A 22,528-nucleotide genomic window follows, 5' to 3' on the forward strand; every position below is an offset into this window, starting at 1 on the left:
ACATTAAAAACATGCAGTTTAACAACCATGCTGAACACTTTTGATTACAATACTATTGCACCAAACAACCTACTGACTACAGTTTGAGGCAAATTGTGCTGCAGTTACACCACAATATATTGCAACCAAGAGTTCAAACAGAAAGCAGTGACTTTGCCACCTAATGGCACATCTTTACCTGCCACTGCACATACTAAAATCAGTAATGCCAAGTAGCCTATACTATGTAAGGCATACTGTGTCAGTGACAGAGCACTAAATACAAACTGCTTTCCATAGTATCTGCGGTGCACCACAACAGAAATGTGCATGCAGTGCTTATAGGAAAAATCAAGACAGACCTTGCCATCAGCCTCAGCAGAAGCAGCAGTAACAGTCTCCTGGGAAGCAGGTGTCAATGCACCTGGAGCTTTAGTAGACTAAAGAAGGTAAAAAAATGCAGGGAGGGGGAAAAAAAAAAAAAAAATTCAACTGAAGACCACCAAATCTACCTAGCAAATTTCATACACTTTTACCTACTAGCTTCTTTAAAAATCCAGAGAAGAAAATATTTTGAATTTGCAAGCAAAACAGCAATAATAAGCAGAAAAAAGAAAAGAAAAAAAAAAAAGCATCTCCAAGACAGTTAAGAGACTTTTGGCTTATCTGGCCTTCAATTTCTTTTCAGCTCCTACACTGGCGACAAACATGAAGTCAATAAAAAGAAGGATCAAAGAGCACTGAAAGCACTCTCTAGACAGGTACCTTAAATTCCCAGTTCATTCATCAGCTGGCTTCTGCTGATGAAAGGCAGTAATATTAGATCCATTCTGGGACTTTGTCTCACTTTTTAAGCTAACAAACTTAATGAACTGATTTCTATCAGCTGTATTAACTCCTGTTACAACCTTTGAGGAGCTTAAACTGTATTCTGTACATTTGGATTCTAAATACTTCACCTAATATTAAATACCTAACTGTCTAAAATTCCAGCTGATTGTCAGACCATTCACTTCTACAGCCAGGCAGTGTTTTCCATGACACCGCTTCTTCCACCCATGTACTTACTTGTCATTGAACTAATCCCAAAACCCGGTAAAACTAAACAAGCTCCAGAGACAGAATACACGACTGGATTATGATGATCAACTGAAAATGTCACCTCCACCATCTTCTCCCAAAGAAAGCAAGACTGCAATAAATTGCAGTTTTAAGAGTGACCTAAAAAAAAACCCAACCACCAAGTCACTATGTCGTCACACTGAATATTTTAAATCACTTGTTTACCCTTTGAAATCAGTGTGTGTCAGCCATAAATTTAAGGATGCAGGTTCTGACTCCCTCTTTGACATCTGCAGGCATTTTAAGCCTTACCTCAGATGACCATCAGGTAATAAGTGTAATATTAATGTAAATTTATAGGCAAGTCTTCAAAAATCCCAGATTTAAAACCTGCCAAAAATTGCATCTTTGGAAGAAGAAAATAACATTCCGCTTCCATCTTATGAAATTGAAAGAAAAAAGTCAGTATCTGGAAGCTCCCAAGACTGTTACTACGGCAGCATACCAAAGTTTCCAATACTTAGATTGGATCAAAGAAGAATGCATTAAACTTTGCATGAATAAATAAATAAAAATCAACATTTACTTACCTTGTCTCGTGGCACAGCAGAAGGCAATTCCCGGGCTAACCTGTTACGCCTTTGTTCCTTTAAAAACAATCCAGCAAGACCTCAATTACGTATTACTCTGTATCAACACATATGCAAGATTCATATTTTACAGATGACTTACATTTTAGAGACAAACACTAGCAATTTAATCTCATCCAGTGTCATGTAGTCATACTATGATCCTACAAAAACCTCAGTTATTTGGTTAAAACTACTCTGATTACCTGGTCAAAAATAAATTCTCAATATAAAAACTTCTGCAAAACATTTTGCAACACACTCCGTAATCAAAACTAGAGCCTTTAAAAAAACAATATCAAAGCTACACAGTTTGGCTCAGCATAGATACCCTATAGCCCTCATTAAGCTTTAAATCTTCAAAGTAATCTAAAAGGATTTGGTTCTGTGGCCAGTAGGGTTAAGTATGATTAGCCCAAAAGGAAGAAGGAGGCGGCAGAATTCACTTTATAGCAAAACAGAATTTGAAGCAAATCAGGACAAACAAAAATCTGATTTTTGTTGAAGTTAAGAATTGTTGTCCACTGAATAAAGGTAAGATGTTTTACGTGCTTTGTTTCTCCAAATATTTCAGTGTCCTGTTCAGGAAAATGTTGGGAAAGAACTAGTTTCAGTAACACACAATAATACAATAATCTCATTTGTTCAACTTCACAAAGTCCTAATTTTTGTATTCACAACAGTTTGCACACACATTGTTTCTGAACTAGATTCAAGAGCAGTCTACCAAGGCAAATTCAATTGCATACCTAGTCAATACAAAATTTATGTATAGAAGAAAGTAAAAGGTTAGAACTAAAAAGCAGAAATGGTAACATAAGCATTTAAAAAAAGAACACTACTATGAAAGAATGTGTTAGATAAGCAGAGGAACACAAGGATATTAGCAAGCTCTTAGCCAGATGGATGAAGTACTGCAACAAAATCAGACTGCAAGAAAGAATTGAGCAGATCAGTTGTAGAACAACTGCTTCTATAGGATGATGACAGCAACAAATATTATCAAAGCTGGGCTTGAAAAGCAGAAAGACTACTGAAATTGGAAAAGGCTTATGGGAGATTGATGATGAAAATTGTCTTAGGGAGACTGAAGCATGGTAACACAGAGATTCAAGAACAATGCCGAAAGGAAGCAGAAACTAGAACCTGAATAGAGGAAACAATACTTGTATTATCCTTTGATGAATGAGAGGAACATTATAGCTATTGATACATGCTGTCGGAGACAAAATGCAGTTGCTTCAACATTAAAGAGTATTTAACTACTATCTATTTAAAGTTTCTCTTCCAAAAATTTCATTTAATAGCAAATACTCAATTAGGTACCCATCTTACTTTCCAGACAGAAATACAGGCAGAATTGCTTTCAGTGTAATACCAACCACTGTTCCTGAATGTAATACACAATATAAATCTAACAAATCAACAGATCGCAAAATAAAAGTATACACCATATTTGTGATATATCACATTTTTATACTTCAAAGTGTAGAACCGTGCTTCAATGAAAGAAATTGAAGCATTTGTTCTTTTACCAATTATTTAGGCTCTCACTTAAAGGAGTCAAAAGACTTTAAGAGAATGTATTTTCTTACCTCTATGTTGTTATTCATTAAACCACAGGCATCAGCAAAGTCTGGATGTTTGGTATTGATATAAGCTAACTCAATGGCCACTAGATTATGAACCTGCAACGCAATGTCATTCACAGTTCAAGAATTCAGTGAGTGAATCTAATGCTAGTGAAGAGCAATGACCTACAATGCTAGAAAGCGTAGTCTAACTGCCCATAGCAAAAGATGGTTCTTCCTGCCTCAAAGACATTAAAGTTCTGATCCAGAAGGCAAGAAGGGAGTTCATTCATTCATTGCAATACATTCAGACCTTCAGGCATTTTGGATGTTACATCAGTAACTTGTTAGCTTCATCAAGCTAACCCCTCTCCAGCAATAAATTAACAAAACTCAGCAATTTAATGAGTATAAGCTGTATGGTAATGAAGTGAGCTATAGAGTCATCCTTCAGCCACAAGCCACATACAACATTTGAACCAGTGAGAGATGGCTCACTATGGGGGAGTGAGCATACAGAACAATTTTTGCTTTTCACATCAAACATATGCAAAGTCAGTAACTGAAACACTGTTTCCTCCCCAATAAGCAACCAAAGCAGACTTTTATATTAAAACATATTTCCTCAAAGCCAGAAGTTGAATTTTTAGTTCTCTCTAGTTAAAGGGCAAAATCAACATTTTGTGTTGCTTTCATCTCCGAAACACACAGAATAGGATTATAATTTACATTTTCACCACTGTATCCCAAACTTTACAGTAAATGCACAGCTTCTGTTACAAGGGAAGGAAATATACCTATGTGAGAAAGACCAGGAGATGTTAAATCCAAGTTTTAGTAAAATTCTTCTATGGAAATTGAAACACAGGGGACAATAAGCTGAAGCAGCTTCCCCCCACCCCTTTGTTTCTTCTGTATCTATCTTCTAATATAGAAGAAGTTTCAAACCATGTAGATATTAAATACCTAGCTATTTAACAAATATAAGTTAAAAATCCTTTAGGAATTTGGGTTCCTGACACTACAGAGCAATCAGAAGCATCAAGAAAGACTCCAGAAAACACACATTTTTTTCCAGCAAAATTATAGATGGAAAATTACCATTTCATTTGTGACAGGAAGTCTTCTACGCAGAAGACAAGTTACTACTTCAACTATGGCATCATGCAATTTAGGAAACCTCAATAATTCCTAAAAACAAAACAAAACAAACAAAAAACAATTTACTGATGAGACTTCCAGATTTTTTTAGGGAAGTGGGGGGAAAAAAAGCCCAACAATTACAAACATAATTCTAAAACGTGCATTTTTACCTGTGTACTGTAATTACTACAATGCTGGATAATCCTCTGCATTTCTTCATGAACCAGCTCCACACAGCGCAAGCTAGGTTCTTCTAAACGTTTGATTTGCCTTTTTACCAGCAATTCAAATGAAACTTCAGGAACAAACAAGGCAGGACGGGGACCCTAGTTCAAAAGGAGGGAAAAAGCTGCTGAATTGTGTATTAAAACAATATGCATTTCTAAGAAGTAGTAGCTCATGAAGCCCAGAATAAATCAGGTCACAGTGCTCGCACCCAAAAGAACACTCAGAAGAGGTCTTAAGAATAAAATATGTTACAAGAATATTTAAAAATAAAAGCTATAAAATACAGTTATTACCTTTAAGGCAAACTTTGTGTTAAATAATGATTAACCAGCATCCTTACAGAATCTTCATTTCTACCTACTAATGTCACTCTAGGCTTACAACTATGAACAATTCTTTTCATGTTTGTGGATTCAAGTTTAAATGAAATTTATTATGAAGGCAAAGACATTCTCCTCCTAACTTCATAGAGACAAGTTACAATTATTTATTTGACAGTCGTGGGCATACAGCTCTTGCTGCAAGGTAGATGGGTTTTCTGTTAAGTATAATCATATTACAGTGTCACTGATTTACAGTGTTTGTGATAATTTCATTTATGTCCATACAGACCAATCCTTAGCTATACATAAAACATTCTTTACCTGAAATTTCCTTTTTTAATTAACACTTTAGAAACACAAAGATGTGATATGTCATATAAAAGCAAGACATCTCTCCTCTTACTAAATGCTGTTTTGTGTTTTACATTTACAGAAGGATAAGAGCAGGCACACAGATCATTGGCACAGAGTACCTAATGCGTCCGAAGTTTGAGTAACTATTGACCATGCAGAAACCTGACTATCTGCACCCAAAAGAACACAGTACAAAAGCAGACTTACATGTCTGACATCCAAAGTCAAGCTCTAAGGAGTGAGCATTCTATACACTGCAAAATTTAAGTGAACTTACTCCGTTAACTCTTAGCAACACCAATTCCCATATTCACAAGAAACCAAATCTGTCATGTAAACACTGAACCACTGAAGAGTTGTGTCCCTTATATAGAATTAAAATACCTGAATGTGTCCTAGCCCATACATCTCAGACCGAGTCTTCATAACTAACAGAAGTGCTTAATGCAAAATGAATACAGAGGCAGTCTTCCATCACAATTTCTGTAATATCTAATAGCTTCAGCATAGGGTTGCCAAAGCTGGGCCTGAGCTTTATTTCAGCCTGTAAATAACAGTAATGAGAGGTAAGCATTCACCTTAAACTCAATCCATATCCGATAATGGCTGCAAATTTGGATATTGTAATTTTTCCACTTAAAATACCAAAAAGCAGGATTCAGCCTCTTAATTTTAACTCATTCAGCTGAGATCACTAATTCACAGGACTGAAGGAGCACAAATTTGTTGAAACCTTATCTTCAAATCCAATATATAGCAACAACTCTTAGAAATACAGAAGAACACTCACGGTAGCATTTCTAATGGCAGTCAGAATATCAATTGTGTTAAGGCCACCCAGTGGGTCAACAGATTCTAAAGTTCTTCCAAAGGTCTCATGAAAAATGTAACAGATTCTGGCTCCACCGCATCTGAAAGAATAAAGTAACAACTGAAGCAGAAAACATGAAAAAAGTTCTCATTGCAAACATTTTTTGCAGTTATTTGGATTCAAACGTATTTTGAGTATGTTAAGCTCTAGTGTAGTAGTATTGCGAATGAAAGCCACCAAGAGCCAGTGGGTCAATCTAACTGCTCCATCAATATTCTAGAAAACCATTTGGTACTTACAGCTCTGAAGTCTCTATGTATTTTGCTGTTCCTTCAATAGTGTTACAATATTCTGTGGCAAATTTGGTAATAAGCTGCAATAAAGTGGCACTTTTGTCCTCAACAGGCTCCCCATAGCTGTTTAGTAGAGACTGGTACTGAGCAGCTAAAACATTGATTCTGGTTTTCAGTTCTGGCAAACAATCCCTGATATGATGCATCAGTAGTCTAAAAACAGAAAACAGTCCCTCATTAGAAGGGAGAAAAAGTTTCAGCTTTATCATTTCCATCAAAACAGAGAAGAGGCAGAAAATAATCACCAAAGGAAAACATTTAATCAGGAAAATTACAGTAAATTCAGAAACTGAATTTGGAACCAAACAGAGTTTTCCTTCGTGTATCACTGTACAGCAGCAAAAGAAAAAGCAAAGGTAAAAATATATGTGTAAATATTTTTCTAACACACCAATTTATATCTTAAAGTATCTTTAAAAGCACACATTTATTTTATTTTACATAATGTGTAATACCTGTTCAGTGTTCTAGCAAGATACTTGGTTCCATTTCGATTGGCTAGGGAAGGATACTTCTTTTGAAGAAAACCATACTCATCACGAATGGAATCAGCTACACTCTTCTTATTGTTAATATCCAACTGACTCCTGAAGTTAAAAGGCAGAGTTACACACTAGTTAATACATGCAAAGTAAAAGTAATTTACACTTCTGCTTTTGTGGACAGGACATCTAACAACTCATCTTCCTTAAACAATAAATGGTTTTATTTGTTGTTCCATGCAGCATAGTCAACAAATCAGTATGGGTAGCAGCTATACACAGACTAACAAATGCTTTTATCAAAACTACATGAGTTTTGACCTACCTAATGCAAAAAATGAAGTGAACAGTACTATAGCCATAAGCAGTTAGCACTAATATATACAAGATCTGTACTGGATCAGTGCTAATGTGAACAGCTGAACAGAAGCATCCCTCAAGCTAAAAAACAACAGTGGAAAGAAGTGACACTACAGTTCTTGCAGAAGTGTCCCTACTCCTTCCTAAATTAGCCATTGTTTGAGTGGAAGAACAGACAGGCTTTTGAAAAGTGAGCAACAAGCTTCTCTCTTGCTTATTCAGAAGTTTATTTCAACATCAAATCACCTTATTCTTAAAACCATATTAATAAAAAAAGCCTCATTACTTCATATTAACAAAGTTTTAAAAATAGCATTAATGTGCCCAGACAGACCTGTTGACTACTCCAATGATGCCAAGCTTGACTGGAATCACTCTTCCCATGAGCACATCCATAGCATCAGTGCCAGCATCCATGAGATCCAGCTTTGTGATAACAGCAAGGGTTCTTCGACCTACCAAAAGGAAAACTCACTCACAGGGATGTTTTGTCTTGATCAGGGCAGCTAAAACTCATCATTGAAAAAGTTCCTCAGGCAGCTGCATGAAGTTTAATACTGCAAACCAGCAAAGACTAGCACAAGAACACGTGGTATTAGCCTGTCTGGAGCCCCTTACTAACGGGAGTGTAAGAAAGTGTTTGGCAGGTACTGCTCCCCACGCAGATCTGGTTAAACAAAAAGGTTTAGTCACCATGCAGTTTGAAACTATAGTCATCACTGATTGCAACAAACATTTTGCATACTACATGAGGTTAGAGGCATTACTAAGCACTTGTGGAGAAGATTAAGTAAGGCAGGCAGGGGACTCACAAATGTGAGTGGACTGAACATACTTCTAGCTTATAGATAAGACCAGACATAATGGCAATCTGTTCAGAATTATATTTGAAATACAACTACCCAGTGGAGAAGCTGCTAGAGGAGGCAACAGGCCCACTTCCAGCATGCTGCATCAAACACATAGCTGAAAGCCCTAAGAGACTGAATAGTTGACATCCATCCACTGAAGAAGCTTTAGGGGATTTAATTTTGCTAATGAAACATATTTTTATTGAATATGTGACTGATTGTTTTCTGAATTAAAACTAAGTTTCATATTGGACACTGTGGAGGAACAAGTGACCTAAATTCATTAAATAGGTAAATACTGCACATCTAAACAGGTAGGCTAACATGCACAGGATTTGTCTGGGACCTTAATATTTCCTAGGCTCTTGGGTCTGAAAAAAATATGGCAAGAACTTTTTCTTTAAAATAGAACACACTTTTCACATCTCAAAATAAACCAGTACCTCAGTGAAATCAGTAGGTTCTTGAGTCCTGAAATTTTCAGACTAATGGAAGTCAGAGAGTCTACCTACTTTAGTACTTCAGGTTCTCATTACATACCATTATTGCTACAGAACCTGCAACATGAGCTGCCACTCCAGACCTTTAAGGTTTAGAATTTTGGGAAGTGATCCAAAAGTCACAGCTGATCATTTTTGCAGGGGTAGATTAAAAGGAAAGGATCTGCTGCCTTGAACCAGGACAATTTGACTGCAAAGACTGCCAGAAGAGGTTCTCTCTTAAGGTTACATGGCTGTGGAACCCATAAAGGCTTAGGCAGACAGGCTAAAGCAGAGTTGGAGTTTGAAACCAATCAAGACCTGTTACACTTTATGGGAAGAAGAATTTGAGGGTAAAGCATACCAACACTAAATTTTAGCTTAATTTCAGTATACCTATTTTCCAAGTATACTCTTCCATATTCTTTCAAATCACACAGTGCCATTTGTTAGTCAATGGTACCGACAGCACTTTCCATAAAAAAGAAGCAGGCACCCAGTAGCTTCAGATCTGTTTCAAAGTCATTAGGTAAATATAAAATTATAATCCTCTTTTTAGATTAAATCAAATCAGTCAGTTCTGTCACATAAATACAGGGCACCAAAATGGATACTGACCTTATACATTAATTTTATTCTTAGTAAAAGTCACTAAACTAACAGCTAGACAGTCAAGTACTAGCTGCAGGATGGCCTATTTTCTCTATTGTCCAATGTTGTTTCTTGTAGTAAAGCATGAAGTCATCTTAACAGACCCCTGTAAACTACTAAAAATCTCAAAACCCTCAACATTCTGTAATGCCATTTTACTGCTCTGGAAACAGAAATGGCTCCTATGACTACTAAAGTAGTTACTTGGCCTGTTCATAAGCCAGAAATCTATTATATATTAATTCATCACAGCATTGTCTGAGTTGCAGAGACTGCAGCAGGAAGTCTTTAAGCAAATGCAATAATTGTATTTTCTAGGAAATGCAATACTTTTTTTTTTTCCCTCACCACTTTTTGCCCCAACAACTTCAGTTTTATTTTAGGATTTAATTTAAAAAAGAAGTTGAATTACAGGATCCAGTTTTTCTTGCTGCTTACCATCTGGATCTACCTCCCGTGCAATTTTAAGTGCTTCTGAAGTGGCCATGTCTGTGTTAGCAGCTGTGACTGCCAGAATAATTGAATTTGGGTTGCTGATGAATTGAAGGATTAGCTCTCTTATTTGAAGTTCAATGTCCTTAGGCTGATCACCAACAGGCACCTAGAGAACAAAACCAATGTAGAACTGTTTAAAACTGTATATTTATGCCTGTATGAGACCACTCATTGAAAGTACATACCCTATGCCATGGTATAAGAAAAGTTTTCCAGCCCTTTCCTTCCCCCTTCACAAACAAACAGGAAAGAAAAGGAAGATCTTGAAAGGTATAAAAATCAAAAACACTCTTACAGAAGTAAGAAACAATGCAAATTATTTGATACTGTTGTCAAAAAGACTTTGTATCCAAGAACCACCTGCATAACTGGCAGAGCACGGTGTGTGTGTGTGCTCAGGCAGGGAAAGAAATCATCTTGTCATCTTCGTGCCACAGAAAATTATTCAGTATAAAACCCAAACAGACAGGACCTGAACATTTCTTCTAGTTTATCCTCACCTTATACAACTTCTTACACAAAACAGGCATAGCAACTTCTGGAGAAGCAACGGAGAAAACATTTTCAAAGTCGTCAACTACCCATCTATCTGCAGGTATAACTTCGAAACTTTGAGTGCTACCTCTTCTATTAAAAAGAGCATGCAACTTGCACACTTCCAATCCCTCAGTTGTATATAGAAAGAGGAAGAACTTAAGCAAATCTACCTCTTAAAACAGCAAAGAGCACCAGAAACCCAAATATTACACCAGAGGACAGTGACATCTCAAATTTATATAACCAACTAAACCTGAGGAAAGCTGATCTAACAATACAGAATAATGCCCAAGAGTGAATGTACACTCCTTGTTTCAAAATATACTGTTCACAGTGAGTCAGAAGAGAAGCCTTCTGCATCTTACCTTTGTCATTCCAGGTAAATCCACAAGAGTCAGATTTACAACATTAGATGAAAAAATCTTAAGATGAATAGGTTCAGGACTGATCCCCTACAAATACATTAATAATAAAAATTAATCACAATACTGGATTATTTAAATGCACCTTTAGAAAGCCAAAAGCTGTTGTTTCATGCTACAGAAACTTTTTTCCATCATAAACCTTACAACTACGTGGTGAGGAAGAAAAGCCAGCCACATCTGTCAACCAATTCCTTTGTCTTTGGAAGCAGACCTGTTTGCCCTCTCAACATAATGCATAAAAGCTTTTATATTTCAGTGATTACATAGATATGCAAGAATAGAATACCTGATTTTATAATTACACATAAAGTCATGTATGTGGAAAAATGGAAGCAAGTTTATCTCAAAGTTTATTTTTTGCACTATTATTACAGAAGCTTTGAAGTAAACCAACAGCAGTTCTCTGCATTTTCTTTTAGCTGAAGTAATTTATCTCATGAGCACAGTGAAAAAAAAAAACCTCAAGATAGCAAGCAGCATTACTGTTTTCTTCATTAGAATAGCTCAATGCTTTTCACTTCTAGCTGCCAAAACTGTTTAAGAAAGGTTTAAGCAGCAAGAGAATCTATAGCAAGACAAAGATGGATAGTGCAACATTTACCTTATTATTTCCTGAAATCCTCTCCGTTTCATTTTCTATTTCCTGACGAATTTCATCAAAATCTGTATAGATCTGAAGTACAGGAAAAAAACATTTAAAAATCAAGGACAGCATCCACTTAGCTAATTGCAAAATAATGCTCTCAGAGACAGTGAAAAACTCTGTAACTAAGTGTACAGAAGGTGAGAAAAAAATAAAAATTACTATTAGCCCTTACACTAATGCTAACAGCAATCATCAGTACTAAAAATTACAGAAATTGGAATCTTGGTATTTAATCTGTTGATTAATACAGTGAGATGGCAGGTATTAGCACTTATTACCCCATCAGTGTCAGACAAGGTAAAAATAGGGTTCACCTAAAGAGAATTTCAAACACTTAATTCCATTTCTAATTTAGTTGCAATCCTTTGAAGTTAATAAACAACGTGTAGCCTGAACCTATTCTCATCTCAAAGTGGACGAAGAACAAGGACAGAGTTTCATTCAAAAATTTTTCCACTCTTGTTAAAACTATTCTCATTTTGGCTTCCACCAATCCAAAATAAGTTAGCACAGAGTTACCCTTGCACAGGTTCCCTCTACATTCCTCTCTAGATTTCCTTCAATTTCTAGCACTGCCTAGAAGGTGAGGAAATCAGTTTAAACTAATAAACACTTAAATAATTCATCTGTCAATAAAAAGATGACTTTCTTCAAGCAAAGAATTAAGCTTTGACTCTCATTGAAGTCCTAGGTCGTCTCAGTTTCTGCTTCTCCCCCGATGCACATCAGGTTCTTCTGTTTCATAGCTTTCTAATAAATCTCTGAAGTAGCCAGTTCTTCAGTGGGCTGAAATGCCTTGTGAATATATATTTCCCTGTCTTTGCAATGTCCATTCTAATTTCGCCAATGCACAAAAAAGAAAAATCAACAAAATAACACAAAAAGGATTAAGAAAAATAACTCAGCAGAATCAATGACCCACACAACAGAACCACTGATAAACTTTCTGTCTTCAGTTTAAAAGACTGTTTTCAGAAGCTTTCTACTCATAAAAAGCAAACCAGAAAATCCTCAACTCTGGCGTATCATATAGCAGGTAGAATAATCTTTGGGAAAGTCAAGGGAAGAGATATAGAATTAAGTGTATATATGATAGTGTATTTATGACACTGCTACTCCATCATCAGAGTAAACATACCTTATTTTTGGTGTGAAGAAATTTACCCCACTCTTCAGCATCTATCTCTGAAAACAAAGAATTGATACATGAGGAAGAGGAAGCAGATGTTTTAATGACATTTTTCCGAGAGCCTGTTTGTTGAAAACTACAATGTGATTTTTTTTTTCAAGCAGCAAGAGAAAATAAATTAGTCTGCTTTCTACTGTTAGATGTTAAATAGTTCAGTACAAATACATTTATGCTTCTGCTTATGATTCTGCTTATTTAAACACTGCATCTCATTACTCTTTTTAATTTGTCTCTCTTACACAAGGTCCACCTTCTTAATTGTGACTGAGCCAATAGCTATCCTACCATTTTTCAGAAATGGTCTAGTCCATGAAGTATCAGCTTGCAACAGAAAACAAAAGATTTATTAGCAATAGCTTAAAAAACCTGAAAAAAATACCAACTTTTAGCATCTCTTCTTTTACCATGCAAGTGAGACCAAATTACAGCTGAAAGAAAAAGTTAGAAAAACCTGTAGAACCAAAACCAACCAAACAGAAAATACGTAAGAATTCTGCATAACAATGAAGTCTTAGGAGAACATGTCTCTTCCCAAATCTGTCAAGGACAAAACATCTCAACTCTTGTCAGTCACCACTGGTGTCCGGAATTACTTGGGGGCTATTCAAGAGCAGTCCCAGAAACAGCAAAGGAGGTTTTGTCAATACCTGCTTTGTAGCGTAGGCAGCAGTTTGAGTCACACTGTGAGATACTCACACTTCCACGACTAGGTTTCCAAGTATTAGTGGTAAGTTCCACTTCAAATTTTTAGTTTGTGGTCATTTCCCCTCTGCTCCCCAACACAGTAATCTGCTCTAGAAGAAAAGTCTACAAGAAATCTGGCCATGTGGCAAACACAATGCTTACCTACAATCAAGTCATGTTTCAAAACATTTTTTCCACTCAAGTTGAATTTCAAGATACTGACCAATAGAGATTTTTTTTAAAGGATTTGGGAATTAAAAGTGCAGGAAATTCTATGAAGCAGCAACAGTACAGAAGAAAAGCAAAAATTATCTCATTCTAATGCAACATGGTCAGAAAACTAAAAATTCCAACCAGATCACAAGACTCAGCAAAACAATCAATCAACACAGTAGCCAAAGTGTAAAAGTAAAAGTGTAATCAACAATAAAATGGCATGAAATGTATGTGGTTTAGTGTATATAAGCATGCACTTTATGCATAGGGAGAAAAAGCAAGTGGATAAAGGCAACCTTTAGAAAGGTGTCTTGGATTTTTCCATGTAGCAGGGTCTGCAGTTAAAGAGAAACAGCATTGAATGATGTTTAAAATTTTTTAATCATATTTAATATAGCATTTTATTAACTTTCAGTACCAGACTGTATTACAAAGATCACAAATGCATGCAGACAAATGTGCATGCTATTCTACTATTTATGAGAATGTGTAACATTAACAATATGCATAGAAATAAGATCTTAACTAAACACTGATAAATGTTGCATATTAAGCAGATATTTTATACGGCACAAACTTTACTTGATGATGACTTTATTATTGCTGCTCATCTAATTCCAACAGCTCACAATATTTTTATCTGAGCACAGAAAACAGCACCATTAGGTCCCACAAAGCTGAACTTCTTTGGCGGAGTATGTTTCTCATCATTTACTCATGGCAAGAACGAGAAAGAGTAAGGAAACATTTTTAATGTCACTGGAAGTCATATTACTGTATGGGAAAGAAGTCTGAGGTTTTGCATCAGTCTTTCTAATGCTCAATTAAAAACCCAATTACGGCAATTCTGAGAGATTTAAGAAGAGACAACATTAGCTATCACCCTTCTCAACTTTTAATCTTCTCAAAATATTTATGGAAATCCCATTACAAAAAAAGACTTTTTATTGAGGGGTTAAGTTCACAACTCCATATTTTTATGTGATGCCAGTACAGCTCCATGGAAGTGCAAGAATCAAAACAAACTGGTGAAGACATTTTCTGCACATGCCTGTTTGGCATAAAATGCAAGTAGCACAGCAACAATAAATTCATCAGTTTGGAAAGCCTAGTACATCTGGGGAATTATTTTAATGTCTTGCTCAGGTGGGTAAGTCAAAGGTTTATCATCAATGGAAACATGCTTATTTAGATGGACTGGATCCATTCAGGAAAAAAATTTAAAAACCAAACTACTTTTATCCTTACTGTTCTGCAGGCACATGAGCTATGAACACTATGAACTAGTGTTAGGAGGCAGCTTTTGTTTGTCTTGGTTCGTAAACAGGCAAAATTACATATCTGTCTCCAAAATAAGTGTAAAATGAAAGGGCTCGTTAATTCCAGTTTATTAAACAGGTTTAGATTATTTACAGTTCAGAGGAAATGAAGCAAAATGCACATATGAGAAGAAACTACAGTATCTTCAAGATTGTATTGCTTATCCTGTCTTAAAAACTGAATCTAAGAAAGTAAAGATAGGCATAAAGCCAGGAAGAAAAAGATACAGCAAGATACTGCCACCATTACATTTGAAAGATACAGACCAAGCACTCTCCTGTTATGTCCCTCCTAGGGAGATGATGTCCTCTTAGGACACACTGGTTTTAGTCTTAAATTACTGGTTTTGTGGTGGCATAGGAATTTGCAGCTAGGTACTAGGCTTAGTTCTCTATATAAGGAAACGTTTTGTTTTAGTATGATCTATTAACTTTCTAAAATACATAAAAAAAAGATGCATTCTAGTCAAAGGCATTGCATTTTAACTTGATAGCATCTACAGATCAAAGGAGACTGAAAAACGTTTAAGCTTTAACAAGCCGCAAGTTTTCTTTGCTATCTATAACACAAGAGAAGATTGAAGCCATGATAAATGGCTTAGTCTTAACCTCAGCCTTGGTGTATATAAAAAGAAAAAAGAAAAAAAGTTAAGGAATAAATGCAGTTTCCTGAGGTGTACAGAAAATCTCATCTGGTTCAAGTATAACCTTTGAGAAGTTTCATTTTACACAGCGGGGAAACTCTTGCCCCACTCTTCTGAGGAAGTCTGTACTGACACCCCTTTAATATTTGAGAAAAATTTCCCAATAGCTCTAATTTAATGCAAAGGAGTTTTTAGGAATGGAGGAAGGATTTGCATTACTCAAAATGCAAGGATGCTCAAAGCAAGGAGAAAATATTTTAATTAGCCTACACTTAACAACCCAATGTTCTGGTTTACATGCAGAATGGTGTTTTTACCACTAGTTTCACTGGCAAATCAGTCTTCCGCTGGTTATGTTACTTTCTGGAAGCTTTTTGGGCAAAACTTTCAGGTGAATTAATCACCTGATTACATTCAAGATTCAATGCTAGATAAAAGTGTGCAGAAATGACATTTCAGTCATTATAAAATCAAGTGTTACAGATTATAAGAAATTATTAAAACAGCAGCTATTAAGAACAAACAGATCCCGCCTTTCAAAAAAAAAAAAAAATCTCCTGAATAAAGCAACAGTCTGTTTGCTTTTCTGGCTTTTCATATCTTGGAGTGAGACCTGAAAACTTTAATTAATATATGGGAAAACTAGACATGATTACAGTATTTTTCTCAGGACTGCCTTCCACCACATTGTTACTTGTTATCTCCTACACTGCAGTGCTCCTTTAAGAAGTTCAAATACAGTACAATGCTAACTGACTTCAGTTATTCATGTATCTCTTCTCCCTTCCTAAAGCAGTAGAAATGTTCTTCATATACAATGGGAGCACGAAGAAGCTGTTCAGAGTCATAAAAGGCTACCACCATAGAGGATTTCTTGCAGCATAGCAACAAGAACTTCCTAAATACTAAAAATGACAAAAATCAGCAAAGCATGAAGAATCTTACCTGTTTTCCTAGCTTGCTAGTTCCCATACCTTCATAGCTCTTGGACCCAGCAGACTACCATCTGAGCTCTCTTTTCCTCCCCCATCACCTCCTCCTTTCCTAGCTCTGTCTCTCTCTAAATAAAAAAAAAAACCCCAACTTGGGAAAAAAACGTGCACATCTTCCAACTCCTTCTGTATGTTGTACTACTTTTTCCATCCTTGACACTAACTAGATGGCAAAATCTTTTGAGTGAAAGCTCTTTTTCTCTTGTGCTTCTACAAAGCTAAGTACAATGAAGAAGTCCACACTGTTTGGGAGCTAGGGGTAAGAGATTCCTATTTCAAGTAGAGAGCAAAAAGCTGACAAAACACTGTTGATTTAGCAAGCAACAGATCTGTATTAATTATTCCTGTGTTCCATATCAATTCTATCTGTTCAAAATTTGAACAATGTTCAGCTTCCTATCTTGGAGGAAAAAAAAAAAAAAAAAACCTATAAACATTTACTAATTGACCATTCATATGTTCCCTCCTCTTTTCCGTTTCCTAACAAATGGGTAAGCTACCAGAATAGGTCTTAGCTACAAGACCAATTTAATAATTCACAAGACCAGGCCCAGTTCTCTTGTAAATGCTTCTTCTCTTGCAATTTGATAAGAGAACACCACAGCGTGGTATCACCACATCAAACTCACCACATGTGCTGAATCACTAGAGGCTAACAATAAACAGCAAAAGCATAATGAGAACATTTCCTTCACACCAAACCACACATATCTCTATAGAATATATGTATCAGTCTGAAATAATCATGTTATGAAAACACAGCACTTCTTCATATTTAATGGAAAATTCGTATCTCTGCTATTTTCTGGCTATCTTGATTTATTGCAGTGACCACTATAGGAGGGTATCACATAGCTCATCAGTGACTTTGAGGAACAGCACAGATGATCTTTAACATTGCATGTTAGAAAATCAGAAGTTAGTCCAAATGCCTGGCTGCAATTCTTTCTCAACAATCTTTCCCAATGTGCTCCCGAGAATCAAATAAAAAAATTTAAAAAAAAAAAAAATCCCCAAAACAAAACCAAAAAAACCCCAAGCCAACCAAATAAAAACTCTGAATTGGTGTGAACTGATATTCTTTGGCAGCTCACATGCATCACAAGATGTCAAAATTAAGCTATTGGAGAGAGACGATTTTTTCTTTCATAGTCATAGACACACAGCAATGGTCCGTGCTTAAACGAATACCACAGCAATCCAAAGTGCTTTGTGTTAAAAACAGGGAAGCTTCCTGGATGCAAACACTCAGAGGTAAAATTTAAGCTTGTAAGAATCACAGACTAGTACTATTTTTAAACAGATGTATTTATATATAACACTAGTACATATCTAAAGCAAGCATTAGGATGGATAAAGGTGACAAATCACAAAACAAAGAGCAGTTGCATAAAATTATCTGTGCACACAGAGTTCATTACCAGCACATTCAGAAAGCAGCATGCCGCGACTGATATTCTCTTGTCCAATATTCAGTTTGTAAAGAAGAAACCCCTCGTCTGGAGAAAATCCTTTTCTGCACGACTATGGCTAGATTTCCCTCTGGGAAATCCCAAACACATATTCAACCCTACCTCAACATCCACCTCATAACAAACAAAAATATGACCTGTAATAGTATAGTGACTTATTACAATGTCTGACAGCATAGCCAGGATAAGAGGTTGCCATCTTTTTTCTTTCTAAGCTACTTGATCCCATCTTCTCAGATGTAACACCACAATCTGTACATACGCTAAACCACATCAGTGACAAAACCATTTAGACTGCGATTTGCCTGAATTTTGGAGGGAGAAGAGAGGCTTTTCAAATGCAACTGATAAGTCATAAAGGTTTGTTTGTTCTTACCAAACAAGCCCACATCTCTCTCAAAGGAACATCAAGAAGAGATTAAAACATGTATATCTTACATACTGATTTTTTTCCCCAAAGATCTAAATGGGCCTTATAAATATTAATTTAGCCCAACATCCTTATGCAATAATATCATTATCCCATTTTAAATTTAAAATCTGAATCCACAGATCAAATGCAAACTGCAACAGAAAGACTCTGCCTCGACTCAGAATACTCTAATTACAAAACCGTATTTATACCTGTAAAGTTGCACAGCAGAACAAAACCACAGAATCATAGAATGGTTTGGGTTGGAATGGACCTTAAAGATCATCGAGTTCCAACCCCCCTGCCATGGGCAGGGATACCTTCCACTAGATCAGGTTGCTCAAAGCCCCATCCAGCCTGGCCTTGAACACTTCCAGGGATGGGGCATTCACAGCTTCTCTGGGCAACCTGGTCCAGTGCCTCACCACCCTCATAGTGAAGAATTTCTTCCTTATATCTAATCTAAATCTACCCTCTTTCAGTTTAAAGCCATTAGCCCTTTGTAAAAAGTCTCTTTCCAGCTTTCTTGTAGGCCCCCTTCAGGTACTAGAAGGCTGCTATAAGGTCCCCCTGGAGCCTTCTCTTCTCCAGGCTGAACAACCCAAACTCTCTCAACATGTCTTCATAGCAGAGGTGCTCCAGCCCTCTGATCATCTTCGTGGCCCTCCTCTGAACTTGCTCCAACAGGTCCACATCCTTCTTAAGTTGTGGTCCCCAGAGCTGAACATAGTACTCCAGGTGGCGTCTGCTATCTCTTAAATCATATTTTATCCTACAACTCAGAATCAAAGCATTCTGAAAAGTACTAGAAACTATATATTGCACAGTGCAAGTCACATAAAACCACATTTAAAGAGATCAAGTGTGCCATTTCTAAAGGGTTGCCCAGAGACTCTCTGAATTCTCCACCCTTGGAGGTTTTCAAGACCCAATTGGATAAAGTCCTGAGCAACCTGGTCTTAGAGTTCAGAGTTGGCCCTTTTTTGAGGAGGAGGATGGACTAGAGACCTCCTGAGATCATTTCCAACCTGAACTGTCCTACAGTCTCCCACAGTCCAGCACACCCTGAACTGCACACTAAAAATTCTTAATCATTATGAACCCGAATTGTGTTCTCTGCTTGCGGCAATAATGAAAATTGGAGCTTAAACCTTTTAAACTGCACAATATTAGTAACTGTTCTTCAGAAACCAAAGCTATAAATATTACATGAAAACAAATACTGTAAAGAACTTCTGATACCTTGACTTACTATTGCTAGAAATAAATTCCAAAAAATTTGAACACAATGAGAATTAATAATTATAGCCCCGAGTTTATCATGCCATCAAAAGCCTGTGTACTTTTTACTGTCTACATCAAAAAGCTAAGATTTATCTTACAATCAGAAGGTGGATATGCCCCTGCTGCTCTTTCATAAGATCAAGAGCACTAGTTAGTATAGAATGAGCATTTAAACTCCCAAGGGACAACTGAGATTACTTTCTTGATCTGCTGAAGGATAATGAGGAGCAGCTGAGGGAACTGGGGTTGTTTAGCCTGGAGAAGAGGAGGCTCAGGGGAGACCTTATTGCTCTCTACAACTACCTGGAAGGAGGTTGTAGCCAGGTGGGTGTTGGTCTCTTCTCCCAAGTAGCTAGCGATAGGACAAGAGGAAATGGGCTCAAGCTGCGCCAGGGGAGATTTAGATTGGATAGTAGGAAAAATTTCTTCACGGAAAGGGTAGTCAAGCATTGGAACAGGCTGCCCAGAGAGGTGACGGAGTCACCATCCCTGGAAGTGTTCAAAAAACAGGCAGATGTGGCACTTTGGGACATGGTTTATTGGCCATGGTGATGTTGTGTTGATGATTAGAACGATGATCTTGGAGGTCCTTTCCAACCTTAATGATTCCTAGTTTTTACTTTCATTATAAATAATCCAGCCACCAAGCCAGGAAACGTGAAATTGCTACTCTGCCCTTAACTGGTTTAGTGGTGGACTTGGTAATGTTAGGTTAATGGTTGGACCGGATGATCTTAAAGGTCTTTTCCAACCTAAACGATTCTATGATTCTATAATATAGAAACACTCCAGAAGACACAAGCTTCAAACTAGACAGCTTCAGAACATTTAAAGTGGTGTTCTTGATGCACTTGGAATCTCTCAGTGCAGCCCAGTAAGGTAGCATCTGTGAGCTACAGAATGTGTCTACCAAATTCTGTTTGCATCTACTACAAGTTTGTTTTCATTTCTCCTTTTTCTGCTCTATTCAGAACTTATCTATTTCCTAATCTCCTTCTAAAAAGTCACAAACTCATCCTCTGAAGTAAAAACCTTTTTATACAGCAAAAGAAGAGGGGAAAAACACACACAAGAAAATCATGTTCTCTACACTCACTATCATAATCATTATCATGACAATCATTATCATCACTGAAATGCTTTCTTTGGCCTGCTTTTCTCAAAAGCATTTCCTAAGAACAAACAGGAAAGCTTAAAACATTGAATATATTTTTAATATCCAGAAGATTTTGACTTCGCGACATTTGCTGAATGGACAGATGTGACAACAGCTGTGTTTTCTTCCAAGTAAATTTTAAAAAGCACACTAGAGTTTTAAGACTACAAGAACTTTTTTTTTCAGTCAAATGAACAAGATTAAAAGCCTCTTTCCTACTAGACAAAACACACTCTTGGATCACACTTACCATTTTCATCTCCAGCTGTTTTCCGACCATCCTCTGGTGAAACATGCACCAGCTGCAGAATAAGGGGTCTCCGGGTGACAACTCCAGTACCTCGTGGGAGCAGATCCCGTCCCACAAGACTTTCCAACACAGAACTCTTTCCACTGCTCTGAAAATTGGAATACAGCTACATGATTTTCTTAAACATCAAAATGCTGTAATATTTTAGTTTTAGCTTGCTTTCATCATTCCTGTGAACAGTGCTCTATTCTGTCCTCTGCTATATGGTGCCCAAAGGAGCATCTGATAGACTCACTGCATCTAACACAGTGGTATCACACTGCATAGGCACTAAAGGACTCAAGTCTGCTATAAACCAGTTAACTGTCTAAACCTGCTTGGGATACTTAAAAGCCATGGGACACTCAAAAGCCACATAGGCAGATGTGTTTTCTATCTCTTAAGGCTAAATTAAACATGTAATAGGTTTCAGAAAAATTAATATCCTATTTAACAGTTTCTACCCCAAATATATCTCTCCAGAAACATTTTTTGAAAATAAAAAATTATTTTTCTTTATAATGCTCAGAAGGAAATTCTATGTCTTCTACTCTGTCATTTTCTAACATCTTGCAGTAAAACTTCACCCTGTAGACTAAGGAATTTAACCTTCTGTTAGTATTAACGTGGGCTGGCCATGTTAATACTAACAGGTGCATTATACAAAAAGATATAAACTATGTACACTTGAGTACCTTAAGCTATTACAAACTTATCCCCTTCAGTTTGTTTTTTTTGTATAATTATATCAGCTTCATAAGTGCAGACATTGTTTTATACCCTAAATAAATAAAACAACATTGTTTTATACTGTCTCTCCCGCTCTGTGGGTATGTCTATGTAAGTATTTACAACTGAATTGACTGCAAATATTTGTCTACGTAATAACAAACCGTAAGAAGCTGTGAAATACTTAAAGGTTGTGAAATTACAAATTCACTTTGAGAGTCTACATTTAAAATCTTCTCCTCTAACACTTTTGTATAAAATGCAGAATTGGGCTACATGGTCCAATTAAGCAGCTGTGAATACATGTTTTTTAGGAGTGATTCAAGACTACTACCACGTTAAAACTAACACTAAACAATAGGCCCAGATAGGCCAAAGTAATACTTTGAAAGTCTGACCGATAAGATTTTGTCTTTTCAATAGAACTGTATTAAACTCTTCCAGTTTTCTGCAGCTGCAAATTCAACATGGGCATGTCATGAGAAAACCTGCTCTGACAATCATTGCTGTCAGCTAGGAAACGTTTCTATGTTAATACTACTACCAAACAATTCTCTTAAAAAAACCCCACAAAACAAAAAAAGCAGATGCTTCTGACAGCTAGAATGTGCATTACTGCTTACAACCTCAATTCAGCTTACCAGTTTTGAAAGAACAGATTCAAGACTTCAAGTAAATCATAAAATGAGTACATAACCTAGCATAACATGAAATAAAAGCAGCGCTGAATATCTTTTAAATATCATGCATTTAGTGACATCTC

General features: G+C 36.5%; 1 protein-coding gene across 3 annotated transcripts in view; it reads right to left on the reverse strand.

The window, feature by feature from the left end:
• The window catches only part of DNM1L (dynamin 1 like), a 40,828-nt gene that overhangs the window by 8,025 nt on the left and 10,275 nt on the right, over positions 1-22,528 (reverse strand). Inside the window, exons 2-16 of one of the 3 annotated variants that reach the window (XM_075728078.1) lie at positions 20,998-21,145; positions 13,765-13,803; positions 12,518-12,564; positions 11,335-11,406; positions 10,674-10,760; positions 9,715-9,877; positions 7,630-7,750; positions 6,909-7,040; positions 6,400-6,606; positions 6,080-6,200; positions 4,555-4,710; positions 4,343-4,432; positions 3,266-3,358; positions 1,632-1,688; positions 342-419 (exon numbers count right to left, since the gene is read on the reverse strand). In XM_075728078.1, coding sequence (XP_075584193.1) covers positions 342-419; positions 1,632-1,688; positions 3,266-3,358; positions 4,343-4,432; positions 4,555-4,710; positions 6,080-6,200; positions 6,400-6,606; positions 6,909-7,040; positions 7,630-7,750; positions 9,715-9,877; positions 10,674-10,760; positions 11,335-11,406; positions 12,518-12,564; positions 13,765-13,803; positions 20,998-21,145 — 1,611 coding nt within the window. The remainder of the gene's footprint in view (positions 1-341; positions 420-1,631; positions 1,689-3,265; positions 3,359-4,342; positions 4,433-4,554; positions 4,711-6,079; positions 6,201-6,399; positions 6,607-6,908; positions 7,041-7,629; positions 7,751-9,714; positions 9,878-10,673; positions 10,761-11,334; positions 11,407-12,517; positions 12,565-13,764; positions 13,804-20,997; positions 21,146-22,528) is intronic. The other 2 variants (XM_075728077.1, XM_075728079.1) reach the window with 2 other exon arrangements.

Source organism: Pelecanus crispus, chromosome 1 (genome assembly GCF_030463565.1).
Source record: "Pelecanus crispus isolate bPelCri1 chromosome 1, bPelCri1.pri, whole genome shotgun sequence".
Lineage (NCBI taxonomy): Eukaryota > Metazoa > Chordata > Aves > Pelecaniformes > Pelecanidae > Pelecanus > Pelecanus crispus.